This window comes from Ptychodera flava, chromosome 6 (assembly GCF_041260155.1).
Source record: "Ptychodera flava strain L36383 chromosome 6, AS_Pfla_20210202, whole genome shotgun sequence".
Classification (NCBI taxonomy): Eukaryota; Metazoa; Hemichordata; class Enteropneusta; family Ptychoderidae; genus Ptychodera; species Ptychodera flava.
Genome location: NC_091933.1, coordinates 35778177 through 35801712, shown reverse-complemented (window position 1 = coordinate 35801712; position 23536 = coordinate 35778177). Strand labels below are relative to the sequence as shown.

The following is a 23536-nucleotide window of genomic DNA, read 5'->3' as shown; positions in this document are numbered from 1 at the left end:
CTGAGATTACTTGTGTGTCTCATTCCTGTGCTCTTAAACAGGTTGTTTTCATAAAATTTAGGTCCAATTCTTCATATATTCCAAATGAAATTCAATAATTTAGTTCCCAAATAGAAACCCCACACAACAAAAACAATGTTCATTTTTTATTGTCAAACTAGACTACTTCTATATTTTTATATGAATAACAATTTTTCTTAGCTTATGGTTGAGGCAAATGTTTTGATTTACAGAAACTCACATCAACCTTTCATAAAAGACCGAGATATTCAAAGAACTAGCACTTGCAGCTGTATATCACATTTTCTTGCTCAATTTCACTTTGTCATATTACTACCTTAAACAATACTGTTAAGATACATTGTGTCTTATATGTACAGCTCATATTGATTTATAAATGAAAAGTTCTGGATATTTTGAAGATTTCATTTTTTATTTCTGAGTAATAATAATTTTTACAGGAATGACTTGCCTTTTGATGTCATTAGTACAAGTTTGTGAGTTGCAAGTAGTGTGAGTGTTGATGGCATGACAATATCCCCTTGTCCGTTGGATACATGACTTGCAATTAGAACCTCTTTGCTGCTCACGATGGTAAAGCCACTGTGTCCAGGGATGTGCATTTCACATTGGTAAAATTACAGTATCTGGTGGTGTATACATTTGTAAGCTGTGTTGGAGTTCACGGTACATTTGAATAGATATGAAGAGCAGTTTTCTATGCTAATTAGGTGTCATGATCAGACGATGCTGTGTCATCACTGCTATAAAATTTGCCTTTAGAATATGACATTTACCAAATCTCAAGAATCATTACCAAGGCAACAGTAATTTGTATCACATATATAGCAAGCTTTTTATAAACTAGAACAAGAACAAACATTTAGCTTATGAGATAGAAAACTACCAGCAACTTTCACATTAAACATTAGGTAAAACCCATGACATGAACACATTTGTCAGTTTGAAACACCATGTACTCCATAATGACCTGTCATAATAAATTCTCTCCACATGTACATACGGATGTTTCCCTAAAAACAGTACAAAATCACAATACTCCACCTTAGCTAATGCCATCTGCATCTGTATCTGTGTCAACCATGGACCAGATCCAAGTTGAACATTTTTGTTTTCATCCATAGTTACATTATTTCGTTTGAGTTGAGTGTACTGCTCTAAAGTACAATCAGCGCCTGTACTTGGACACTTTATTTCAACAACCCCCCTACCATGACATTCACATTCAACCATTGCATCTGGGCTTGCTCCTAGATAAGGTTTATCTGGATCAACAATCAAACCTGTTTCCCAAATCTTAAATTTCCTATGTAATTGGCCAGCTTCCATACAGTACATACTACGTGCAACACTTTCCCTATCATTACCATATTGTGTATGAATGTTTCCAGAAAAATTGTTTTGACCGAAAATAGTTTTAAGGAGAGAATGAGTTGGTGATGGATTTTGTACATGTATGACTTGATGAGCAATACTAGCAGTTATCCTCCCTATTCTTTGTTTAACCCACTCTGATTCATAGCTTGACCCCTGGTATTTTCCTCATTTTATCACAAGTACTCTGTGTAAATTCTGATAAAAGAGACTCCAGTCCACCAGTGTTATGTTTTTTGCAAAGTTCTAAGAATGTAGGCATTTCCTCATCTGTATCTGAATCACTGCTCGAACTGCCAGACAGATACCGGATTGCAAGTGAATCTTCACTTGAAGCATGTTTCCACCTGAAACAAAAAAACAAAACAAACATTAGTGATTTTCAGATTTCTCTCAATATTACTTACATTGAATATATCATAACTAAAGTTATCGCATAACTTTATACTATACATATTCCAGTACTTATGGAATTAAGAGTGATGGCTAGCCTGTATCATAATTTAGGTAGGTATAATATGTATGGATTTTGTTTTTCTGTCTATATATCTGGTATAATATACATATTCCAGTACTTATGGAATTCTGAGTGATGGCTAGCCTGTATCATATTTTAGGTAGGTATAATATGTATTGATATATGTTTTTCTGTCTATATATCTGGTAGTCTGTGTATGTATACATTTTGTGTATATGTATCATATGTACGTATGTATGTATGTATGTATGTACCGGTATGTATGTATGTACATATATGATATGTATGTATGTATGTATGTATGTAGATACCGGTATGTATGTATGTACATATATGAGTATGTATGTATGTATGTATGTAGGTAGGTAGGTACCGGTATGTATGTATGTACCGGTACATATATGAGTATGTATGTATGTATGTATGTATGTATGTATGTATGCATGCATGCATGCATGCATGTATGTATGTATGTATGTATGCATGCATGCATGCATGTATGTATATGAATGTATGTATGTATGTGTGTATGTATGTATGTATGTATGTATGTATGTATGTATGTATGTATGTATGTATGTATGTGTATATGTATGTATGTATGTGTATATGTATGTATCTATGAATGTATGTATGTATGTATGTATGTATGTATGTATGTATGCATGCATGCATGCATGTATGTATATGAATGTATGTATTGTATGTATGTATATGTGTATGTATGTCTGCATATCTGCATGTATGTATGTATGTATGTATGTATGTATGTATGTATGTATGTATGTATGTATGTATGTATGTATGTATGTATGTATGTATGTATGTATGTATGTATGTATGTATGTATGTATGTATGTATGTATGTATGTATGTATGTATGTATGTATGTATGTATGTATGTATGTATGTATGTATGTATGTATGTATGAATGTATGTATGTATATATGTACCGGTATGTATGTATGTATGTATGTATGTATGTATGTATGTATGTATGTATGTATGTATGTATGTATGTATGTATGTATGTATGTATGTATGCATGCATGCATGTATGTATATGAATGTATGTATTGTAAGTATGTATGTATATGTGTATGTATGTCTGCATGTCTGTATGTACGTATGTATGTATGTATGTGTATATGTATCTATGAATAATGTATGTATGTATGTATGTATGTATGTATGTATGTATGTATGAATGTATGTATGTATGTATGTATGTATGTGTACCCATATGTGTATGTATGTATGTATTGTATGCATGTATGTATGTATGTATGTATGTATGTATGTATGTGTGTGTGTATGTGTGTGTATAGTATGTACGTATGTATTTGTATGTGTATATGTATATGTATGTAAGTATGTGTATATATGCATACACATGCATAGATGCTTGGATGCATTGATGAACTGTGTATGAGAAGGTATGTCGGCAGGAAATCTGGTCTGTATTATCTGTAATCTCATAAAGAAATGACAGCAGCAAAGTGAGAAGGCTTTAAGGTAAATACATCACTGCTCTCTTCATTTGATTTGAATCACATTGGTGACACAGGTAGATATAGGTTGGTAGGTAGGGATGCAGTTTAAGGAAGTAATGTGAATTGGATTGTTGGTCCATAGATATACCGGTAGGTAGGTAGGTATGCAGATAGTTTAATAGGTATATGTGAGTAGGTTTGTATGTCTGTATGCAGGTAGGTATGTCTGTAAGTAGGGTTGTATATATATATATATATATATATATATATATATAATATATATATATATATATATATATATATATATATATATATATATATATATATATTATTGTAGTATATGTGTGTGTGTGTGTGTGTGTGTTGGGGGTGTGGGTGTGTGTGGGGGGGTGCATGTGGGGGGGGGTGCATGTGTGTGTGTGCAGATAGGTATAGTGAAACGGTAAGGCATGTTGCCATGTACATTATTACCAATAAGCTTGTTAAAATAGCCTGCATCATAAAAGGCTCAACTTTGTCTAGACATTTTAGAGGATAATTTTTATTTCTTGATGTGTAATTTATTCAGCAGATTGAGCATATTGAATCACTTGCCTCAAAATAATTACTAAAGTTATAGAGTGAAATGGAGTGGAGACCTAGGCTTTATTTCACCATAAGATTCAATTGTTTATACTTGTGATGCTCTGTCACAACTGCATGCTCACCAAACAAGTTGACCACTCCTCTCTCCATGTAAAGACACCAAAGAATATGTACATTTGTCTGTTTCAAAGCTCACCTTTTTTCTAAATCATCTGGCATGTCAATTACTGGCTGATACATAGCAAGTATTGGTTTTATGAGTGGAGTTGACCTATTTGTTCGTACATCAATATCATCAAGGAGCTGTGGGGTTGCTGCCTTCTTAGGACAATCCCATGTACATGCTATGTCAGTGCCAACAAGAGTGTGTCGATCCTGATGTCTGTCAGTAAACGACCACAATCCAAACAATAGTGCTGCTACATGCTTACATGCTTGATCATCCCTATACAAAAATATTTAATTGTCTCAATTAGACATTGGTAAATGCAGCCTGAAAGAAGCATGGAAATAATGTATTGAATTAATTAAAGGGACATTAGCTGTTACCTTTGGCCATTTTTGGAAGAGCTTTGGTTCTGTGCTGCAACTATAATTCCTTATACTAATCCCCATATTTTGCAGAAGCAGAAATGCCTAGTATTCTATTTGTCCATGAAACCTCTACATGTCAATGTTGACATATGAATTATAGTCCAGACTTGAATACAATGGGCAACAATAACCATGCTTATTATGCTTAACATTGGCTGTGACAGTGTTGATGAACTAATATCCAGTATTTCATCATGGTTCAAGGATTCAAACAAAAACTCTACAAACACAAAAATGATGAAAAAGCTTAGAGTTAAAGCTCAATCGGTCTGGCATACTGGGTCATGACAAATGAATTGAGGTTCTGAATTAGAGATTGATGAGAAAAAAATTAACATTTTTATGTGATGATATGAAACAAGAAGATTTCTGAAAATAACATGAACCTTGATTACTTTCCTTCCTTATGACTTTGAGTTGAAAAATGCTACATTCATCCATACCAAGAAATGTTATTTATGAAATGTTTTAATTATTTGAATATTTAAATAAACAAGTTTTACTTACGCAGGGCACTCACAAGATGATGACATGATATTATTTTCTTCTAAAATTATCCAGATCTTATAAACAGCTTGCTGTTCTGTTTCCCTGACACAACTCCCCTGACATATGTGAAATTATCATTGTGCTTGCTAAGCTGTACCTAGAAATAACCAAACGTTTTCAACATATTGGTAAAACAGATAATAGAATAAATTAAAATTATCATTTTTTTCAAATTCACAAAAAAGAAATCAACCTACTTTATTAACATGACCATCATTATGCAACTTCCAACCATCAGATGACTTATATTTATTAACCATTGATTTTGACCATCCATTGCTGAGTAGATAGACTATCACTTGTGGAAGTTCAACATCTGGTAAAAAATTGAGGTCATCTTTCCACTCTCTTACACTATCTGGGTTGACCAACAATCTGCCATCAGTAGTAGTTCTTTCAAATTGAAAATAAAACAAGAAAAAAATTATTAGGTGCAATATCAAGGATGCTGTATTTGCTGTTGTCATATTTTTTCCAAATAGGAATAATGCAAATTGGAAATCTAGTTGATGAAGTTCATTATTATAAAGGGACAATAGCTGTCATATTTATTCACAGTACATTTTATAGCATGGGTTGAATGTCACAAACCTCTATACAATTTTATGAAATTGACTGAAGTTGATGTAAACCATACACAAGATATCATCTGGTTGCATCAATTAGTCCCATGTAATTAATACGAAGGAATTTTTTAAAAAAACACTCTATCACATATATAGAATAACGAATGAACCACCCTGTATTCTCATTAACATAATTGCAACTTCTCCTCCAATCAAATCAAAGGCCGTTTAGCCTACTTATGGGTGAGACTGTGAACTTTGCCCTTTCCTTTGCGGCGACGTTTGCCTGCGGATCCGTAGCCCGATCCCTTTGCTGGTTGTGTTGCCACTCCCCAACACAACCAGCGAAGGGAGTGGTAGGGCTACGGATTCACAGCAATACATATCCGAGATCCGAGTTTAATAGGGTCACGAACAGACAACCGACTTCTATTGCACCTATTTCGTGTGACACATGATACAACCACAGACACACTGCGAAAAACGTTAACAACGCTGACGCCGATTGCCTCACGTTTCGGAGATGCGGTGCGTGCCGAGATTTGCGTACAGCTAGCTAGCAGAACAATGTCGTTGAAATCTTTGTTATTACGTCGTTTGTCCGAGCGTCATTTTTCTAGATTAGCCAATTAATGATACATTTTAAGAACACGGTCGCTCCTGTGTTCAGACCAAATACTTCGTGCGGTATAGTTACATAGTTTCTGTGTTGTTTCGTCTGCCGATCAAGTAAGGCTTACATTTATCATGGAAGTAGCAATTGGTCTACTGCAAGACATGTAAATATATGGTGTTGTTGTCGTACTGTGTCATTTTGGATAAGATCTATTATTTTGCGCCTTCGGGTGACGCAGCTGTCAAAATCCATGATATTGCTTACATCTTTACTCAGGCTACTAATATTTTCCAAATCCTGCTGCGCGACGATTTTCCACCCCTCCCTTCCCCGTAAAAAAAACCCGAATGCTCCATAACCGCAAGGCCCAAAACGACTCAACGTTTCGCGCAATCCAGAAAAATTTTCTCAAAGCAATCGGATACATCCTCAAATTCGCAAAATATGTGAATCGGCCCAAAGCAACTCCCCCTTTGGTTGCCTCAAAAGCTTTCCGCCCTCATTTTGGAACACGCAAACGAATGAAAAAAGAATAGAGCAAGACGCTCACTGACGCGGATTTGGCGAAATTTGCTGATAATACGCTAAAAATCCCATGTATCAACTCCTTTGAAACAACATGTCACCCAATCCAATCGAGAAATTTAGTTTCTTCAAGCATTAAAAAGCTTAAGTTTCGATTTTTGTGTGAAAAACGTCATTCTAGAAAGTACTTTCAGTAAAAATTTACGATACAATTTCAACACGGTAAAAAAAAATAAATCACAAACCTTCTCCTTTTCAGAACACTCTCCCGACAAAAGTCATCACGCTCGAGTGGTACATTCCTCTCCTCTGCTGTCTTACATAAGTCTTCCAACTCCTGTTTTTCTGTAATTTGTTGTGCTCACTCCCGATCTCTCAAATACTTCTTCAATTCAACGACTGTTTTCGGCCGTGTCCTTGAAGCCATTGTTCGAAATGTTACGCAATCTGTTGTCCTACCGTGTTCCGTTGCTAAGATTAATACGCATGCGCATTTTCAGAATCTCGCGAGAGTTCGCAATTCGAAAATCAGGAATTTTTTCACAGCGCGCGTGACAGTGCGTCGCCTAATGCTCAATTTCTGGGGCCCAGTTGTCGTTCGCTCCTGAAATTTTCGTATATTTTGACGGTTTTCTTGGGTTCGCTGATAATATAATGGAAATAACAGACTCCGCTCTGACCATTAACGTTTCTTTGTGGGTGCGGGCTCGAGGAAAGCCAAATTAACGGGCTCGGCAAGCCTCGCTCGTTAATTTTTGGCTTTCCTCTCGCCCTTGCCCACAATACGTTAATGGTCAGCGCGTCGCCCGCTATTTCCATAGTGTTCGAATAAAATGAGTTTGTCGACAATGCTGGTTCAACATACCTGCTTTTCACAAAAAGTGCACAAGTATTTCAGTCAGTCCGACGGCAAGGAGGATGCAACTGTTAGGAGACGCCTCGGGGGAGACATGGACTTGAAATAAGGCATCTTTCACTTTGATAGAGAGACAAGTCCCGTAATCTTGTTGCAGACTAGTTGCAACGTTCCGACCAAACACCCATGTGGGTTTTCTTTTAGGGTATAAAAGCATGAATATCAATGGATAAAAAGATTTGAATATGAAAAAATATGTAAAAACCAAAAAAAGTGGAAAGGATAAAGACAAGGGCAGAAACGAGCAAAAAACACAGGCAAAACGCAATACTCTGCTTCAGAAATAGTAAAACATGGACAAAGCTGCGGTGGAAATACGGAATGCAGGTAAGTCACATTGATAAAATATAGTTGTTTTCAGATCCATTCTTGGGAAATCATTTCTTGACTGTTGTCACGGGATACGGGATTACAACAACAAGACTGAAAACTACATGGAGTCTCGTTCACTATCCAAAATATATGGTAACCTGTTACAGAGGATATTAATTTTGACGTCAACTTTGCTACAATTGCGTAATACCTAGACTTGTTACTTTCTGCCTAGTGACCAGTGTCTCGAACTTGCAAACAAGGCTATAAAATGGCAATGATAATTCGCGTAGCAGTGTGAAAATTTTTTGATCACACATGATGTCCACACATATAGTGGATGGTATGACGAGTTTACATTTCAACTGTATGCAGTGTATGTAAATAAACACTGTACATATTGTATACAGAAAGTGTCTTTACGACCACAAACACAGAATGTAGAGGGGAGCAGGTACACGCAAGACAGGAGAAAGAGCAACACCTGGCAAGCACTTAGGAGAAGGAACAACACCTGGCACTGTTTAACGACTTTGTATAAAAAATGAGCCTGTACATTGTTTCTCTATCCCGAACTCCTCTCGTTAGCTGTTACCCGAAGGGAGACTGTGACCTGTAATAAACTAATAACTGTCGATTGTGTTATAAAAGTGACATGCGTCTCTTTTGTCGTTCACTGATGTTAAGAGCAGTTTGACAGCTTTTCCATGATCTTTATGTATGATTAATTCCAATATGGCCATTAATAGTTAGCAGATAGGGCCTATTAACATACCAGATTTCGATGAAAATGATTGTTTTCGACAGGACTGTACGGCCATCCTTAATTTTCCATTGCGATGTATGATCGTGCTACGAATGTTGCTGCAGGCCTACTTGGTAACAGTCATACTCTGCTTAGTAGGTAACTAGAATCTTAAGGAGCGGACTCAAATATTTGTTGGTAGTCAACGACGTGGAGCTGATCAGTAACTACAGACAAACATCCGTCGTCGTCTGTTAGTTAACTGTTTTGTATGCAGAACTTTTTCCCGTCATCAAATCATCCTGTTGCTTCAAAGATGTGCATGGATTTGCAATTTGCACATTTTTTTTGTAGATTTTTCCACTCACTTTTCAATATTTCCCCTTGAAAATGTTTTGCAAGAAGTCTGAAGAATTCTATGAAGGAGGTCATTCACTTTGTACTACACATTTACGGAATTTCAATATTTCTGTATTTTGTAAGGATTTTTCTTTTCATATTGTTTGCTCAAAATAGTTTCTCTGAAAGCAATGGTTCGATAGCTTTCAAATTTAGTCTGTTTATTTATCTTTTGCCTTCATGAGAACTTGTTCCTATACATTTCAGGAAATTAAAGGAGTAAAATTATTCACGATATACTGTCGGTTCTGTTGTCAATGTATCACTTATTTCAATCGCTTGAGCAAACATTATCGTCGTCACGAAGTGGTTATACGTTAATTAGTAAATATTTCTTGTCTTCAGATTATAAAGTAATGTCCCGTAGGGGTGACAGTGTGTGTGGTTATATATATATATATATATATATATATATATATATATATATATATATATATATATATATATATATATATATATATACATAGATAAGGACTGTCATACCCTTTATCTTTTTTTAACTTTCAAATTTACTCTGCCAGTAAAATACGTTCAGCATTTAATGAAGATCAACACTAGCCTTACGTTGTTCTGTTTCTTTATCTGTATTCCCCTTCTGTAGGCATTTTCAACCTGACGAAGCCCTACTTTGGGCATGTTAACGGAAACACACAAACGTTGTGTCAAAATTATCGACAGGATAAACAGAAAATATACAACCAGATTAGTAAACGAGTGCAAATTTATTCATCCGATATATATATATATATATATATATATATATATATATATATATATATATATATATATATATATATATATATATATATATATATATATCGATAGATAGATAGATAGATAGATAGATAGATAGATAGATAGATAGATAGATAGATATAAAATATAAAACAAAAATTACTTAAAGTAGACTTCTTCTGTCTGATGATCGCAGGATGCATGAAACTTAAAGAGGCACTCCCACTTGGTAACATTTTTAAAGCACACTTTTTTAATGCCAACGGTCGATATTTGATGTGGCGACTCCGCGCGGATCGCGAGATATCGATAAAAACATGTCATTTCCCGAGCGTATTTTTCACATCCCGAAGATTTACGTTCGTTTCTGGTTATTACCCGAAATCCCCCGAAAGTGTGTTGTTGTGCTAATTGACGATATTCTAGGGAGTCCAAAAACGTTCGAACGACGCAATTAATTTACGTCCCACTGCGATGACTTTATATACATCATTATCAATGCCCTTACCTTAAGTAATTCTTTTTTAAAACTTCTAAGTTTTTGTCGTTTTCATTATTCTCAATCAGTTGTATAAGTTTTTTAAACAATACCACATAGATATCAGTTTTTACGTGTAAAATATTAGTTGCCTCTGATTACTACATTTTGTCGTCTGCCACATAGTTGCGCGTGGTTCGATATATAGCGGCCGCCGCGTGTGGTATGCGCGCATACCACGCGGCGGCCACTTTGTATCAACCGCACGTATCTGTGCTATTCACCTATGCGAATACTGGTGGAATCAGCAAACTTTGTTTTTCTTTTTTTTGCCGAGTCAATAAGACACGGCTTTCTCCCACGGGACATGACCGATCACCGACGCGAGTGGTACCGCTGTGGCGTACAGCAGCGTCAGCGTAGACTCGTACTCCATAACTTAGTTGACAATGGCCCCAGTGCCGAACGTTCTATGTTCGGAAGCTGAATTTAGGTGGGCCACTGGAATTCAAACTTTAACTTTTTTGAGGACATGTTTTTATCGATATCTCGCGATCCGCGCGCAGTCGCAATGTCAAATATCGACCGTTGGCATTAAAAAAATGTGTTTTAAAAATGTTACCAAGTGGGAGTGCCTCTTTAAGTAACAGATATCATTATTTTGTACTTGAAGTGATTTTGTGTTATTATTTATTACTCTCTGCTTTAGTATCGAGCACTGTAATTTCCCACGAGGACATCTGTAAACTATATATATATATATATATATATATATATATATATATATATATATATATATATATATATATATATATATATATATATATATTCACATTATGTTGATAACTCTCTGATAGAAGTATAGATTCTGAGGTCAGAGGTCAGAGTGAACGTTGAACAACTTGGTCTGCACCCCTCGCCAAGCTCTCCGTAGGGCCTACTATAGGCAGGTATGACAACAAAAACTCGTTAATTTTGCCTTCTTTTGAAGTGGTAGTGCGTCCGACATCAAATGAACTTCATAAAACTACTATGGCCTCTAAAACCACCAAGGGAAAATCAAACAAACTTCCAGACGACGACAAAACAGTTTGGCAAAGTGAAAAACCCAGGCCTAGTCGGGCCCTCTAGGTTGGCGATCTAAAATTTAGCGCGAATTCAAACACGTTGGAAATTCCCGCAGAGACTGAGTTTCGCAAAGCTATATTGTGCCTCAGCTGGCCATGTCGCGACGCCAGGGATCGCTGCCAAAATCAAGCATTTTGCGTACCCTCGATTGATGATTACTTTTTTGCCACCGAACACAGAATAAAGTTTGTGCAGGTTCGATTTTGCTTTTTGCTATTATTTGTTTTATTGAAATAGCCACTTGTAATTTGCATCGATCGCAGCCTGCCATGCCTCTGCGAGCGCGGGGTTGATTACCGTAAAAACCCTATCAATTCGACCAGAAAAAAATAATTACGATTTGAAATCGTCGAATAGGAAATTAAAACAGCCGAAATAATTTAGTGGTCGAATTAATTGAAACGACGATAATGAAATTTACGCGAGACATGTTTGCTATGTGGAGCTGCTTCAAAGCATGGACTGTTAACTTTTATGGGGTCGACAAATTCGCTATACTGTAGGTTACAAAAAACCCTCAAACCTAAAAAGCACGTGGGTGTACGTCACATCAAAATCAAAGTGGCCGCGATTACAGACGGAGCGATCTGTGACACTTTGCCACCGGCCACTCGATGGACGACCCGTAAGTTGACATCGTGTGCCGGCCCTTGGAAATATATTGCAACACCGTGACAGGCAGATTAGATAATCTAAGAGCGTTTAATGCATTAAAATTTTGTAAAAATAATAAAAATTGACATCACCGATCATAAGCAACGTGGTGTTGAAGATAACATTTTTAAGAGAAGTCTCTGACGGCCATTTTCTCAAAGTATGGTCTGACTTCGTAAAGTTGGGAAACCAACATCTGAAGATTTACTTCAACTAATACTTTTGGATTTGTTCTACTCTTATTATAATTTCTGGAAAGTAGATGTACATTTTCGATGTCTGTGTAGCGTCTATACTGAAGTCATATCCGAAAGACTATAACCAGTTCGCGACAGCGTAAACCCCCCTCTCTCTCTCTCTCTTTCTCTCCTGGCATTTCGATGTTTTATTTTGTCGACATTTACAGTAAATATCAGTTTGAAGTTTCAAGTCAGTGCTCAATGCAATAGTCGATGTCAATTTCCGGTATCGGGCATAGTTTCTGTCGTCACTCTAATCGTTAGTTTTGTCCTGTTATATTCGATATCAGACTCAAAACACAACGTTAACAACGCTGATAATATATTGCATATTTCGTATCGAAAACCGGTAAAGTCTGTGACACTTTTGCTTCCAAATAGACATATTAAAATGCACAGGGAACTTCGTGGTATGGCACTTATATGAATTTTGCTGTGGAGAAAGTCCATGACTTTTAAACTGGCCGTACAACCAACAATAAACATGGCGGAGCAATGATACCGACTTCAGAGACTGCGAATTTTTTTCATTGCGAGCACTGGTGAGACCGAGTCGTCGAATTTTTTCCTGCTGGCTTTTTCGCTTTGAATTTGAATTTGAATTTGATAATTACAGGTACATGTAAAATCAAGAAAGGCGTTCTCTGTAAATCAATAAGCCTTTTGAATATGAAAAAATCGGACATCTGAACCTCAACACGCAGTTTGAAAGTTGCTCTCCGAATCAGGACAGGGACATCGGTGAGGTCGGATTTCACGTAGTAGCTATGGAAACCGATGGTTCATTTATTGTAAGAAAGCATGTGATGTACTGCTCCTGCTCGAGCTCTCTTGGCCCGTGGACTTTCGCCGTCTCGCCTCTACACCGTCTATTACCTAAACATGCCAACAATCGATCACGTAATAGTGTTCAGTCTTCAAATTTGGATACATTAATCTACCAATCATCAACCGTCGAACACATCAAAAACAATGGTCGCGGCCACGGATTCAAGGACGTTCACACAAGTAGACACTCAGTGGCGCGCAGAATTGTTTTTACTAGTTTTGAGAAGTAGTCTTCTAAAATAACTTGTAATCTGTGTACTTTCGCACATCGAACCGATATTGTATGCCTATCACCGTTGAAGTTTATGTCTTTTATTGTAGAGTTGTTTTTATCCAAAACACATTTCCAGAAGAGTCCCAGAGCAGTCAAATGAAAGGATAACTGCTTCAAACGAATGAAATTGCACAACGAAAGAATGAAAATCAACAGCACATCGTGGACGTGTTTTAAAACAATGGCGCTCGGGAATGGGATTATTCTATCCTAGTGACGGGGACGGAAAGCACAGAACTATAAAGCTACTGGAAAAACGTTCTGTTTTTCTCGCGAATTTAGCAACTGTAACGACTCTTTATTCTCAAAGTTACTTACCTTTCCATAATAGAATTAAACTAGGTTTAGGGGCTTATGCACACAGTGCACAAGGATGTACAGCATAATGTTTTAAAAAGTCCTCTGCTGGGGACGAGCAGGGGTTTACACTCTAACGGATACAGTAAAACAATGGTCACGGCCATAGGTTCAAGGACATTCACGGGGAGACACGATGACAAAGACAGTCGTAAAATTGCTTAGACTTGTTTTAAGAAAATATAATATCTGGTCATCTGTGTACCGTTGCGCATCGAAACGACAAGTGCGGGCCTATAGCTTCGAAATTTTATGGGCGAGACATCACGACTGAGACCGACCGTAGCGGCACAGCCAACTATTCCGAATTGTGTGTCCGTGTTTAATGCAAACATCTCTGTAGGTGATTCCGGTTTCTCAATCAAATCCAAAGCCCGACATTGACAAAATTGACATAAAAATATGATGTCCGAAAATTTTTGTTTTATTCAACTAACTGATTCATCTCCTTTGACATCCCCTAAGCCACATGTAAACAGTCCGGAAAGACTGTGACATCGATGTCTCCCGGGCCCCCACGCATACAGCATGGCCATGCTCAAATATTTCTTCACCATTTTGCAAAACATCTTGTCAACTGGGCACATAGGCCACGTCTTTGTACGTTGGTCAAAACTGATGGCAGTAAAGGTCAGAATATAACATTGTTCAAAGTAAGATTGAATATGGAAGACGAAAATGCTTTCATCGATTGACAAAAATGAGAAGGAACGAGTCAGTAAATATCGAACTATAAAGGGGAGAACGAGACTTCCACGATTAATCAACTGGGAATTGTATTTCGATCGACAGATTTACACAACCAGAGAGAGCATTTTATTCAGCTTTAAAAATAAGTCACCGCCTTTCCATTTGCGTTTCCATCTACTCTGTCCCGTATTGGTATGATTGGCATCCGGGTTTCGACTGCCGTACTGACTGATACATGGTTATTTCTTCAGCTGTTTTTTCATTGTTTCGCGTAAGATACAGCATCTCTTTTCGTGCACAAGGCATGTTAACGTTTAGAAGGAACCAGTCACAGGAGGTAAGGATATTATATACCGTAGGTGAAATTATAATGGAATATTGAAGATGAAAAGACTTATCGGTCGACATAAATTGCCATAAACCGAGAATCGAGATTGTCTATGATTTACTAATTGGGAACAAATTTTTATTTTTTTTAAAATATTAGATTGATTCATTAACACAACCAAATAGAGCATTTTCTTCAGCTTGAAAAAATAAGTCGTCTCTTTCCTTGACACTGCCCCCCCCCCCCCCCCCCCCCATTTGCGTTTGAAAATACTAGTCTGTTCCCAGTTGGTAAGAACGCATGGAGCACACTTGAATTCGCTTTAAATTTTAGATCGTCAACCTAGAGGGCCCGACTAGGCCCGGCTAGGCCCGACTAGGCCTGGATTTTTCACTTTGCCCAAACAGTTTCGAGTTACTTCCAAGATGGCCGTCACAGTGCAAGCAGTGTACAGACGAGGTCTGCAACGTCGTCGGCCGCCGCAAGCCTTTCCCCCGAAACGCTGAAGAGTCTTATAAAAGAGTGTCTCCAGGATTTAGAACTAAAGGTAAACGGAATCTCAAATACCACTGACACGATTCTTGCAGAGCAGAAGCAACTTTTTGAACGAGTGTCTGTGGTTGAGTCCCGCTGTGACGAATTTGAAAAGACGATTCAATACTCCAGTGACGAAGTGGACGCTCTCAGACACAGTCCCCTGTGATCTATTCCGCTCTTGGACTATGCGCCCCGTAGACGTGTGTACATATGCTTGGGTTTTTTTCTCGCTTATGTACACACGTCTATGGGGCGAATAGTCCCAGAACTGAATAGCTCACGAGTGACTGTGCTCTTAGAGGTAAATGCCGGGACATGGAAGCACAATTAAATGACGTCTGAACCCTCCTCGTACAAAGAGTAGTCTTTGCACCTTTTGTGAACGAGTAGAAGAGACCTTGACGCATCTTTTTGTTGAATGTGAAAGTATGTATTTAGAATGGTTCCATTTTACTATGGGGTGCTTCTACTGAAGCCCCACAGAAACTATCCGCTAAACAAGTTTTGCTGGGTGACACCTCTTTCTCGGACCTTCTGAATCATCTGTTATTGATAGTAAAGAAAACAATTTTTGATTGTAAAATAAAGAAGATGATCCCTTCTTTAAGATTAGTGAAGATAAATATTGGAACTTCAAAGCAGACTGAACTAATATTGCAAAAAGAAATGAGCGATACAGAAAGTTTTTAGGCAAATGGTCGAATTTTGAAGTATGACTCCTCTGTCAGAAGTAGAAGTATGATGTATGTGTATGTATTTTCCGTATTTTCTTTCTTTTCCTTTTTTCTCAACTAAGTCATCTGTTTTAAAAGGGAAGAACTCGAAATAAAAAAAAAGTGTTTAAAAAAGTTTAGATTCTTAAGAGACTGTCAAGCCACCTTTTCAATTATTAAAATTGTAAGTACGCGTACGCATGCGCTCTGGAGGCTTATCATGAAAGAGTTCTTGTCACGAGATTAAATTGATGGAGGCTGTTTGATCAGTAGATCGCCTTCATACTGGAAAGGTTTCCATGACGCACATTATGAGTACACTGTCAGATCTTGAAAGGGGTGGTCAGAGTAATAATAGTAGGCATTTTTTCTACATAATTACTTTCAGCAGAAAGAAAAGCGTATTTTACCAAGAATTTCACATTTTGTTTTTCATTTTCCTCCACTATGCCTCTTTTGCAAAAGCATTATTTTTCATGCCTCATTTTTTATTTTGAACCACCCTTTCCTAGGACTAATGGTTCGTCCAACAGATTCATCTTTTATTTTGAACCATTCTTTCCTAAGAACTAATGGTTCCTCCCACAGATTGATCTTCTTAAAATTCTACATAATAACAGTTGAGGTAAGAAAACAAAGCTGCAAAGGTGATATTTTTTAAACAAATACTACTGCCCCATATAAGCTCATATATTTATGTATTGTAGCTCATTTGACATTACGGTGGAAAGTTGTGGTTTCGTTTAGATATCAAGGTAAGGAGTTTTTGTTGATGATATTTAAATGTAGTCTTCTCCCTTAAGTTTTGAAAACAACCACAAACGGTCAATCTGGACGCATTTTCGTAAATTTTAGGATCCTATTTGTTGGTGCTGTCTTATCGACAACCAGGTGAGCCCTAAGTGAGTGATTGTTCTTATTTTACACTTTCAAGAGTCATGCTGTTTGTATGTCCTGACAATCGATCTATACTCTTCCGATTATCTTAACCAATTTAACACATACATCATGGTGTTCATGGCAATGTTTTCGACATACGTATGATATTCACATAATTGTTTGCGTTTAGCGTTTGCCCTATTTATCAAATTCGGTCACCGAGAATTCACTCTCAATACTTTGAACTTTGAAACGAAAACAATTACCGAAGATGGTAGACGCTGGAATTTTGTTCAAGCGCTGAACGACTTAGCGATTTCCGTTCAAGGCGTGTGTTTAACATCACCCGTTACCTGTGTCCAGGATATCAAAATGTCATTTTTTCAGCAATCCACTAAACTTCATTCGTAGGTACCAGTGATACCAGTGGTATCGTCATATATTTACCTATCGTAGCGGTATGCAGCGACACGTGTACTTAAGTGTACCTTAAGTGTGGTATCACTCGGGTAACGTGCTCCCTGATTCAACACTGCTACTCTTAGTACCTCTTAAAGCAAGCATATTATCAAAATATATATCAGAAGATTAACCTTTTCAAACTCCATATTGTAATTCCAGATCAGGGTGATGGCATGTAAGAGGACACATGTGTATTTACTGCTGCTCCTTTGTGTAACTCTGCCGGTATCTTGGATTTTCAGTCGTCTGTTGGTCTCAGGAGGTAAATTTCTGTGCCTGCTTTAGAATCGTGTGATATCTAGTGTTTCACATTTCTACCTTTTATTTATCAATGCCGAAACGATTCCTTTTTTATTTGCAAAGTTAATATTGTGATGATGGAGATGTGTATATGTTCATCTTTAGATGTGAAGAATCTTTACAATGCATGGAAGACTTGTAATATATCTCTGTTACCAATGGATACAAGAATGATAGAATCACGTGACCGACAGAACGGACTCGTAGTTCTTCCTTCACACATGGTGAGCTAAGATAATTATGGTTATGAAACCTAGTTTTTCTGACTTAACATATAAATCGATTTCACTGACCTTCTATCGCTCATTTATTTATTTATTATTTATTTATTTATTTATTTATTTATTTATTTATTTATTTATTTATTTATTTATTTATTTATTTATATGGCATCCAACAGGCGAAGCCCAATAACAGGATGCATATTACACTATTTAAAAGTGACATCGCCCTAAATTAAAAGGATTATTCGGGTAGGTTGACAAGGCGGTGTTTGACAGAATTCAGAATAAATTCTATAATCCTCGACGCTTCAGGACATAAAAGTTAAAAAGATGTAAGTGAACTTTTGCCAAAACTTTCCTCGGGGAACTTTAAACATTTTCTTTCGTTATGAATTATTAAAATCAGGAGTTACAGTGCAAAGGTTTGGAAAAGAGAAACAAATAACACAAAATTCACCGATATTCAAAATCAAAAATGGCCACAATATCCTGTGTTAACTCTACAGAGAATGTGTACATTGAAGATTTTCACGCAAAGATAAGATGTTGAAAACATGAAGGCTGGGTGTCGACGGAACTCTGCTCAAAACGTTGGCGATTGATGAAAGTTAAAACATAATTGTTGACTGGATACCGTATGTTGTGAGTTCGATTCCGGTTGGAAACACCATAGTTTCTACCCTGAGTTGATAACTCTGCTGGTGGACAGAATTTTCCCCGAGGCTGTCTTTCGCCCAGTAAAGTGATGCATCCATTGCTTCGATAAAGTTTGTGTCCGATGTGTGATAGTGAGTGTACGAGCGTGATGCTTCTGAACTCTACAACGTGTGGAGGGGGTCATAGTCAGAAAAATTGTAACAACTGTAAACTCGGTTATTGAACCACTCTTTTTTGAGAGTGGGGATTTGGCCGAGCAGTTATGTCTGTTGCTTCTCTACTAGGTGACTGGATTCCGTATGCTGTGAGTTCGAATCCAATTTGAAACACCGTACCCTTAACATGTACATCGTAAAATTTAAATGTTGCAGCTGTATATGTTGACATGATGTATCCAGATATTATGCATGAAATACATTGTTTGTAAACAAGAAAGTCGCACACGCGCAGTTCCGACGACCCCTTCCCTTTAATTTACTACACAGGCTTCGGAAATGGGTCTCTTCAAGGGCGTACCAGATAGTTACCGTAAAAATTTGAGTGTCCCAGGGATGCATTCTGCCTAAAACACCTGATCTAAGCGGTTCTTTTGACATCAGGAAAACCACAAGGAGAACGCAAAAAAAAACATAGGCCACATGACGCACATTTATAAAACTATGTTAGAAAAAATGATTTTTTTTGTATTGCTCTCTCGCCAGTTGTATTTCATGACGTGTCCTTCAGTTCCACTGCCATCTGTCATATATTTGTCATGCCTTTTAGGTAGACAACCTTCATTTACAAAGTGAAAATTGGTTTACGAATCTTAGCAAATTCATTCAGCTGAGGAGAGTTATTTTATTAATTAAAATTTATATATATATATATATATATATATATATATATTATATATATATATATATAACATTTCCTAGCTGTTCTATCTCTGAAATAAGGGTGATTGTGTAAATTAATTTTTTTACATTTGGCGCCTCGTAAAAAGGAAACCATCTTTTGATCTCAGTGTGTAAAATGTTAAATACAACTAACACCTGGGGTAAAATCGCCCTGGAAAAAGATAAATTAGAGTAACATTTTGTCGACGAATTAAATGTTCCCAACAATAACTGATACTCGAGAACCGTTCTGTCACACCTTATTATCAAGTACTGTAGTCTGTCATTACTGTCACCAACAAATATCGACAAATTCAAAATACAAATCTGGTAAACGTCTGAAAAAGAAGGTACAGTGCTGATTCTCTGGAGGATGCGAACAGATTAAAAATATTGCCTGCCCAGGCCCTGTCCCGTTAGAACTTCCAATGGCTTAACATCTGAATACATGTATATGGATCTATCGAACTAAATGCTGGGGTGTCAGGGCGAACGCTAAATTATACGCTGTATATTTTGTGTGTCGAAAAAGAGGCTGGGAGAGATAAGCCAGAAAGAGTAGAAAATAATTAGACAAAGGCACACAGAGAGAAAGACAAGGTTTGGAGACAGATCGGTGGACAGACAAACATGTCACATGATATGTAGAATGGAAAATACGAACACTGTTATGGAAAATTGCACAAATAACAGTCATGTTACAAATCATTACTAAGATCAACCAAGCGAAACAAAAAACAATCAACTAAGCAAAGCAGGAGTCAAACATGAGTAAAAAGGGACTGTTGCTTTTTCTCAACAGAAAGACAAAGACAAAGCGGATATCAACGAGAAACGGAAACATGTTCTGCAAAAACTCTGCCATGCTATTGGTAGGAAGAACTCAGGGCGTGGGATTATCCTATATCACGACCAGTACAAGCTATTGTATTGTTCGGTCCCAAAGGTAGCGTGTACAAGTTGGCGAAGGGTATGGTTAGTACTGATGGGTCTCGAGAAGTCCACAAACGGTATCCATCACAGCGTTGTCCATGGAAAATACGGTGGCTTCTATCCCTCTCTAAATAAACTAAATAACAGAGAGAAAGCAAAACGAACTGAAAGCTATCTCAAATTCATGTTTGTCCGTCATCCCTTTGGGCGTCTGCTGTCGGCCTATCGCAACAAATTTGAAGTTTTTGAGCAAAGGACGAGTCGGGCTTTCTTGCCTAAATATGGTCCTCAGATTATACCCGGTTATCGATTCAATTCGAGCCTCTCAATGAGACTGAGTGGTGAGAAGACGGCATCCAATTCAAGGACTTCGTCCGCTATCTCCTCAACACAACCGATACTGCACAATTCAATGAACATTGGCGACCCATGGACCAGCTCTGCTCCGTTTGCAGCATAAACTACGACATCATCGGCAAATTCGAGAACCTGGCAGAGGACGCTCAGTATATCCTGAGAAGAGCCAGCGTCGATCGTTTGGTTAGCTTTCCACTCACCGACACTCACGTGACTAACAGTTCGAACATTGAAAGTCTCAAAAGATACTATTCTACGCTGTCTACCGAGGAGATAGTAAAGCTATACAGACTGTATGAAAACGATTTTCAATTGTTCGGCTACCCTTTCCCTGAAGAGTTCTTACTCTGGTCTTATTCGTCGTAATATGCTCCGTTGTGTTCCCAATAGTGTCCTACGAATTCATCGTTTGCTTGAAAATAGACTGACCACGAACGTGTCTGACAGCGACATTCACGGTTAAAAATTCGACAAGCAAGCTATTACCCGAAATTTTCGACCACCGATCCAGTTCTAGATTTAAATTACTCTAATGTTGAAGAATTTCACATTTTACACAACTACATCAGAAACAAAAGACCAATATGCAGTTTTGATAAGAATGTTATATAACTTTATCAATGTTCATCAATAATTCCATATCTAAGGAGAAGTTTGTCAGTTTATCAAATACAGATGTTTAAGAGTGTAGTGTCCAAAGAATGATATGTGTCGTCCTATGTCATGAATCAACAATAATACTGGTGTAACATGCAGTGCAGTAAATTCTGATACTTTGTATATACTGAACTGAGAGAAAGAAAAGAACATGACAATATTAGGACATACTACTGTATTACTATGTGTAAGTCTATCGAATTAGCTAACACTGCACAATTCACTACCTAAGGGTAAACACCTTGACCTGCAAGTAATTATGTACGATTACATGGAATAAAATCACAATTTTAGATACATAAGCTCTAACTTTTCAGACTTAATGGTACAGTATTGGACTCTGCCTAGACTTGGTTCAAGTCGATGAATTTTAAAAAAATAAAATCATTTATAATAGTTTCTCTTGTGTCTCTCCTATTTCGTACAAATCTATCCGGAATTTGGCAGCTCACGCCAGGTTTTCCCAGCGATTGAATGCGTCACGTTTGAGTCTGCGCAGTAGTGAGTTAGTTTCTGCCGGATTCCGGGTGAAACTCCGCTGTATAGCGTTCACTCCACTCATCGCGTTCACCCTACTCATCGCGTCCACTCACGCGTGCGTTTCACATGAAAGCAGAATACAAATCATTGCGTTCACTCCACTCAAACATTCACAAATCACAGACTTGAACCAAGTCTAGACTCTGCCCTGAGGACAAGCTATGATTCTCTTTTGTAGTAAAAAATTCTGCATCTCAGACAAGTTTGTAAAATTATTTTCCCTTTTTTTTCAGGAACTGCCATCTGCCACATATTATTTACATACAACAAAAGGCGTTGTAATCAATGCAAATAGCTCGCCTTTTTAAATTGAAAGCAAGTTTTGCCCCTCTTATCATGTGACAAGTTATACAACCAGCATACGTCTGAGGTGAATAACGACATTAGTGAAACTTTATCAGTGTTTGTAATTTCAGAACTATGGCATGAATTCTTATTAAATTATCAATGTTTTTCAGTTGATTTGTCTTTGTCACATTGTTGTTCTTCTGTATTTTGCAGTTGGGTTATCACCAGATGGCTAACGTTAAACAATCCGTAAGTGTGACAGCATTCCTTTGTAATTTTACCGTGATATATGCAGAAATGCTGTTTAGCGTATATGTCTATATCTATACTTCAGGTCATTCTGTCCAAACGTTTTGAAACATGATTGTTTATCATGGACGAAAAAGGACGTCCATGGTTTGATGTGGCTAGTGACGCCAAGTATCTCCACTGCATGTACAGTTCCGGTCACTATTCCAACTTTCACTGTGGTTCACGAGATGCAGCAAACTAGCTTAGAAAAAGCGTCACATGAAGAATATTTGTTAGCATGTCCCCTTACCCCCCCCCCCCCCCGAAACAGCCGCCTAATGATAACTTCCCCTTTCCACGGTTGCCGGATGTATCCCACATGATTATGTTAATATATGGCCCCTTCTGATGCCGGCCCGTATACATGCGATTGTGCAGTACCTTTGCCAAAGCTTGGCATATTTGTGGTGACCTTGCCTGACCCCTGAGCACTGACGTCATGTCACTACGCATACACACTACTTGCCAGTTGCAATGCGCTGTGGATGAACAATGTTGCAAGATTTACAGGTTGTCTCTCGACCAGATCTTGTAACAAACAGCCAATGATTTGTTTATAGTTTTCTTCGCCATGTTACAAGGAGTATATCTTGACAGGCACAGGCAACAGGTAAATTCGGCCAATGTCACAAAATCACAATACGAGTTTCTTAGAATGATACACTAATTTTACATATTCTTGACCTTGACCTTATAATGTGGAAGGGAAATTGAAGTTGTTCTTAATTGCCCTCCCACCAGCATATGACTGCTCCTCGCCGCTACCCACACGTTCAAACTCCCCACTGCTCTCTCCGCATCGGTGGCATGGCTTAAACCTCCTCAAAGTTCCATCGACCATAGCATTTCCGTCCCTCTACCAATTATATGGTACGGTTACAGGAATTTTCTCCCCGCCAATTGTAAAAACTGAAATTTCTCGCGTGCCCAAAGTA

General features: G+C 37.5%; 2 protein-coding genes across 2 annotated transcripts; one reads left to right on the top strand and one right to left on the bottom strand.

Annotated features, from left to right (window-relative positions):
- Positions 1-412: 412 nt before the first annotated feature.
- On the bottom strand, positions 413-5942 carry LOC139135620 (uncharacterized). The gene is made up of 4 exons (XM_070703111.1): positions 5293-5942; positions 5054-5192; positions 4149-4397; positions 413-1742 (listed from the first exon to the last, which is right to left on the bottom strand). The coding sequence occupies exons 2-4, from the start codon at positions 5077-5079 to the stop codon at positions 1538-1540; spliced, it is 480 nt and encodes a 159-aa protein (XP_070559212.1). The 5' UTR covers positions 5080-5192; positions 5293-5942; the 3' UTR covers positions 413-1537.
- A 2069-nt stretch (positions 5943-8011) lies between these two features.
- On the top strand, positions 8012-21881 carry LOC139134467 (carbohydrate sulfotransferase 9-like). The gene is made up of 5 exons (XM_070701327.1): positions 8012-8045; positions 15293-15432; positions 17636-17738; positions 17882-18000; positions 20338-21881. Exons 1-5 carry the CDS (start codon positions 8012-8014, stop codon positions 20926-20928), a joined length of 987 nt encoding a protein of 328 aa, XP_070557428.1. The 3' UTR covers positions 20929-21881.
- The last annotated feature ends 1655 nt before the right edge of the window (positions 21882-23536 follow it).

Excerpts from the sequence above, each read along its gene's own strand:
- LOC139135620 (XM_070703111.1), bottom strand. The coding sequence starts at position 5,079 with ATGTCATCATCTTGTGAGTGCCCTGC. Across the intron at positions 4,398-5,053 it reads TCATCTTGTGAGTGCCCTGC|GGATGATCAAGCATGTAAGC; the intron begins GTAAGTAAAACT and ends ATTTTTGTATAG. Across the intron at positions 1,743-4,148 it reads CCAGATGATTTAGAAAAAAG|GTGGAAACATGCTTCAAGTG; the intron begins GTGAGCTTTGAA and ends TTTTTGTTTCAG.
- LOC139134467 (XM_070701327.1), top strand. The coding sequence starts at position 8,012 with ATGGACAAAGCTGCGGTGGAAATACGGAATGCAG. Across the intron at positions 17,739-17,881 it reads TCGTCTGTTGGTCTCAGGAG|ATGTGAAGAATCTTTACAAT; the intron begins GTAAATTTCTGT and ends GTTCATCTTTAG. Across the intron at positions 18,001-20,337 it reads TAGTTCTTCCTTCACACATG|AAAGACAAAGACAAAGCGGA; the intron begins GTGAGCTAAGAT and ends TTTTCTCAACAG.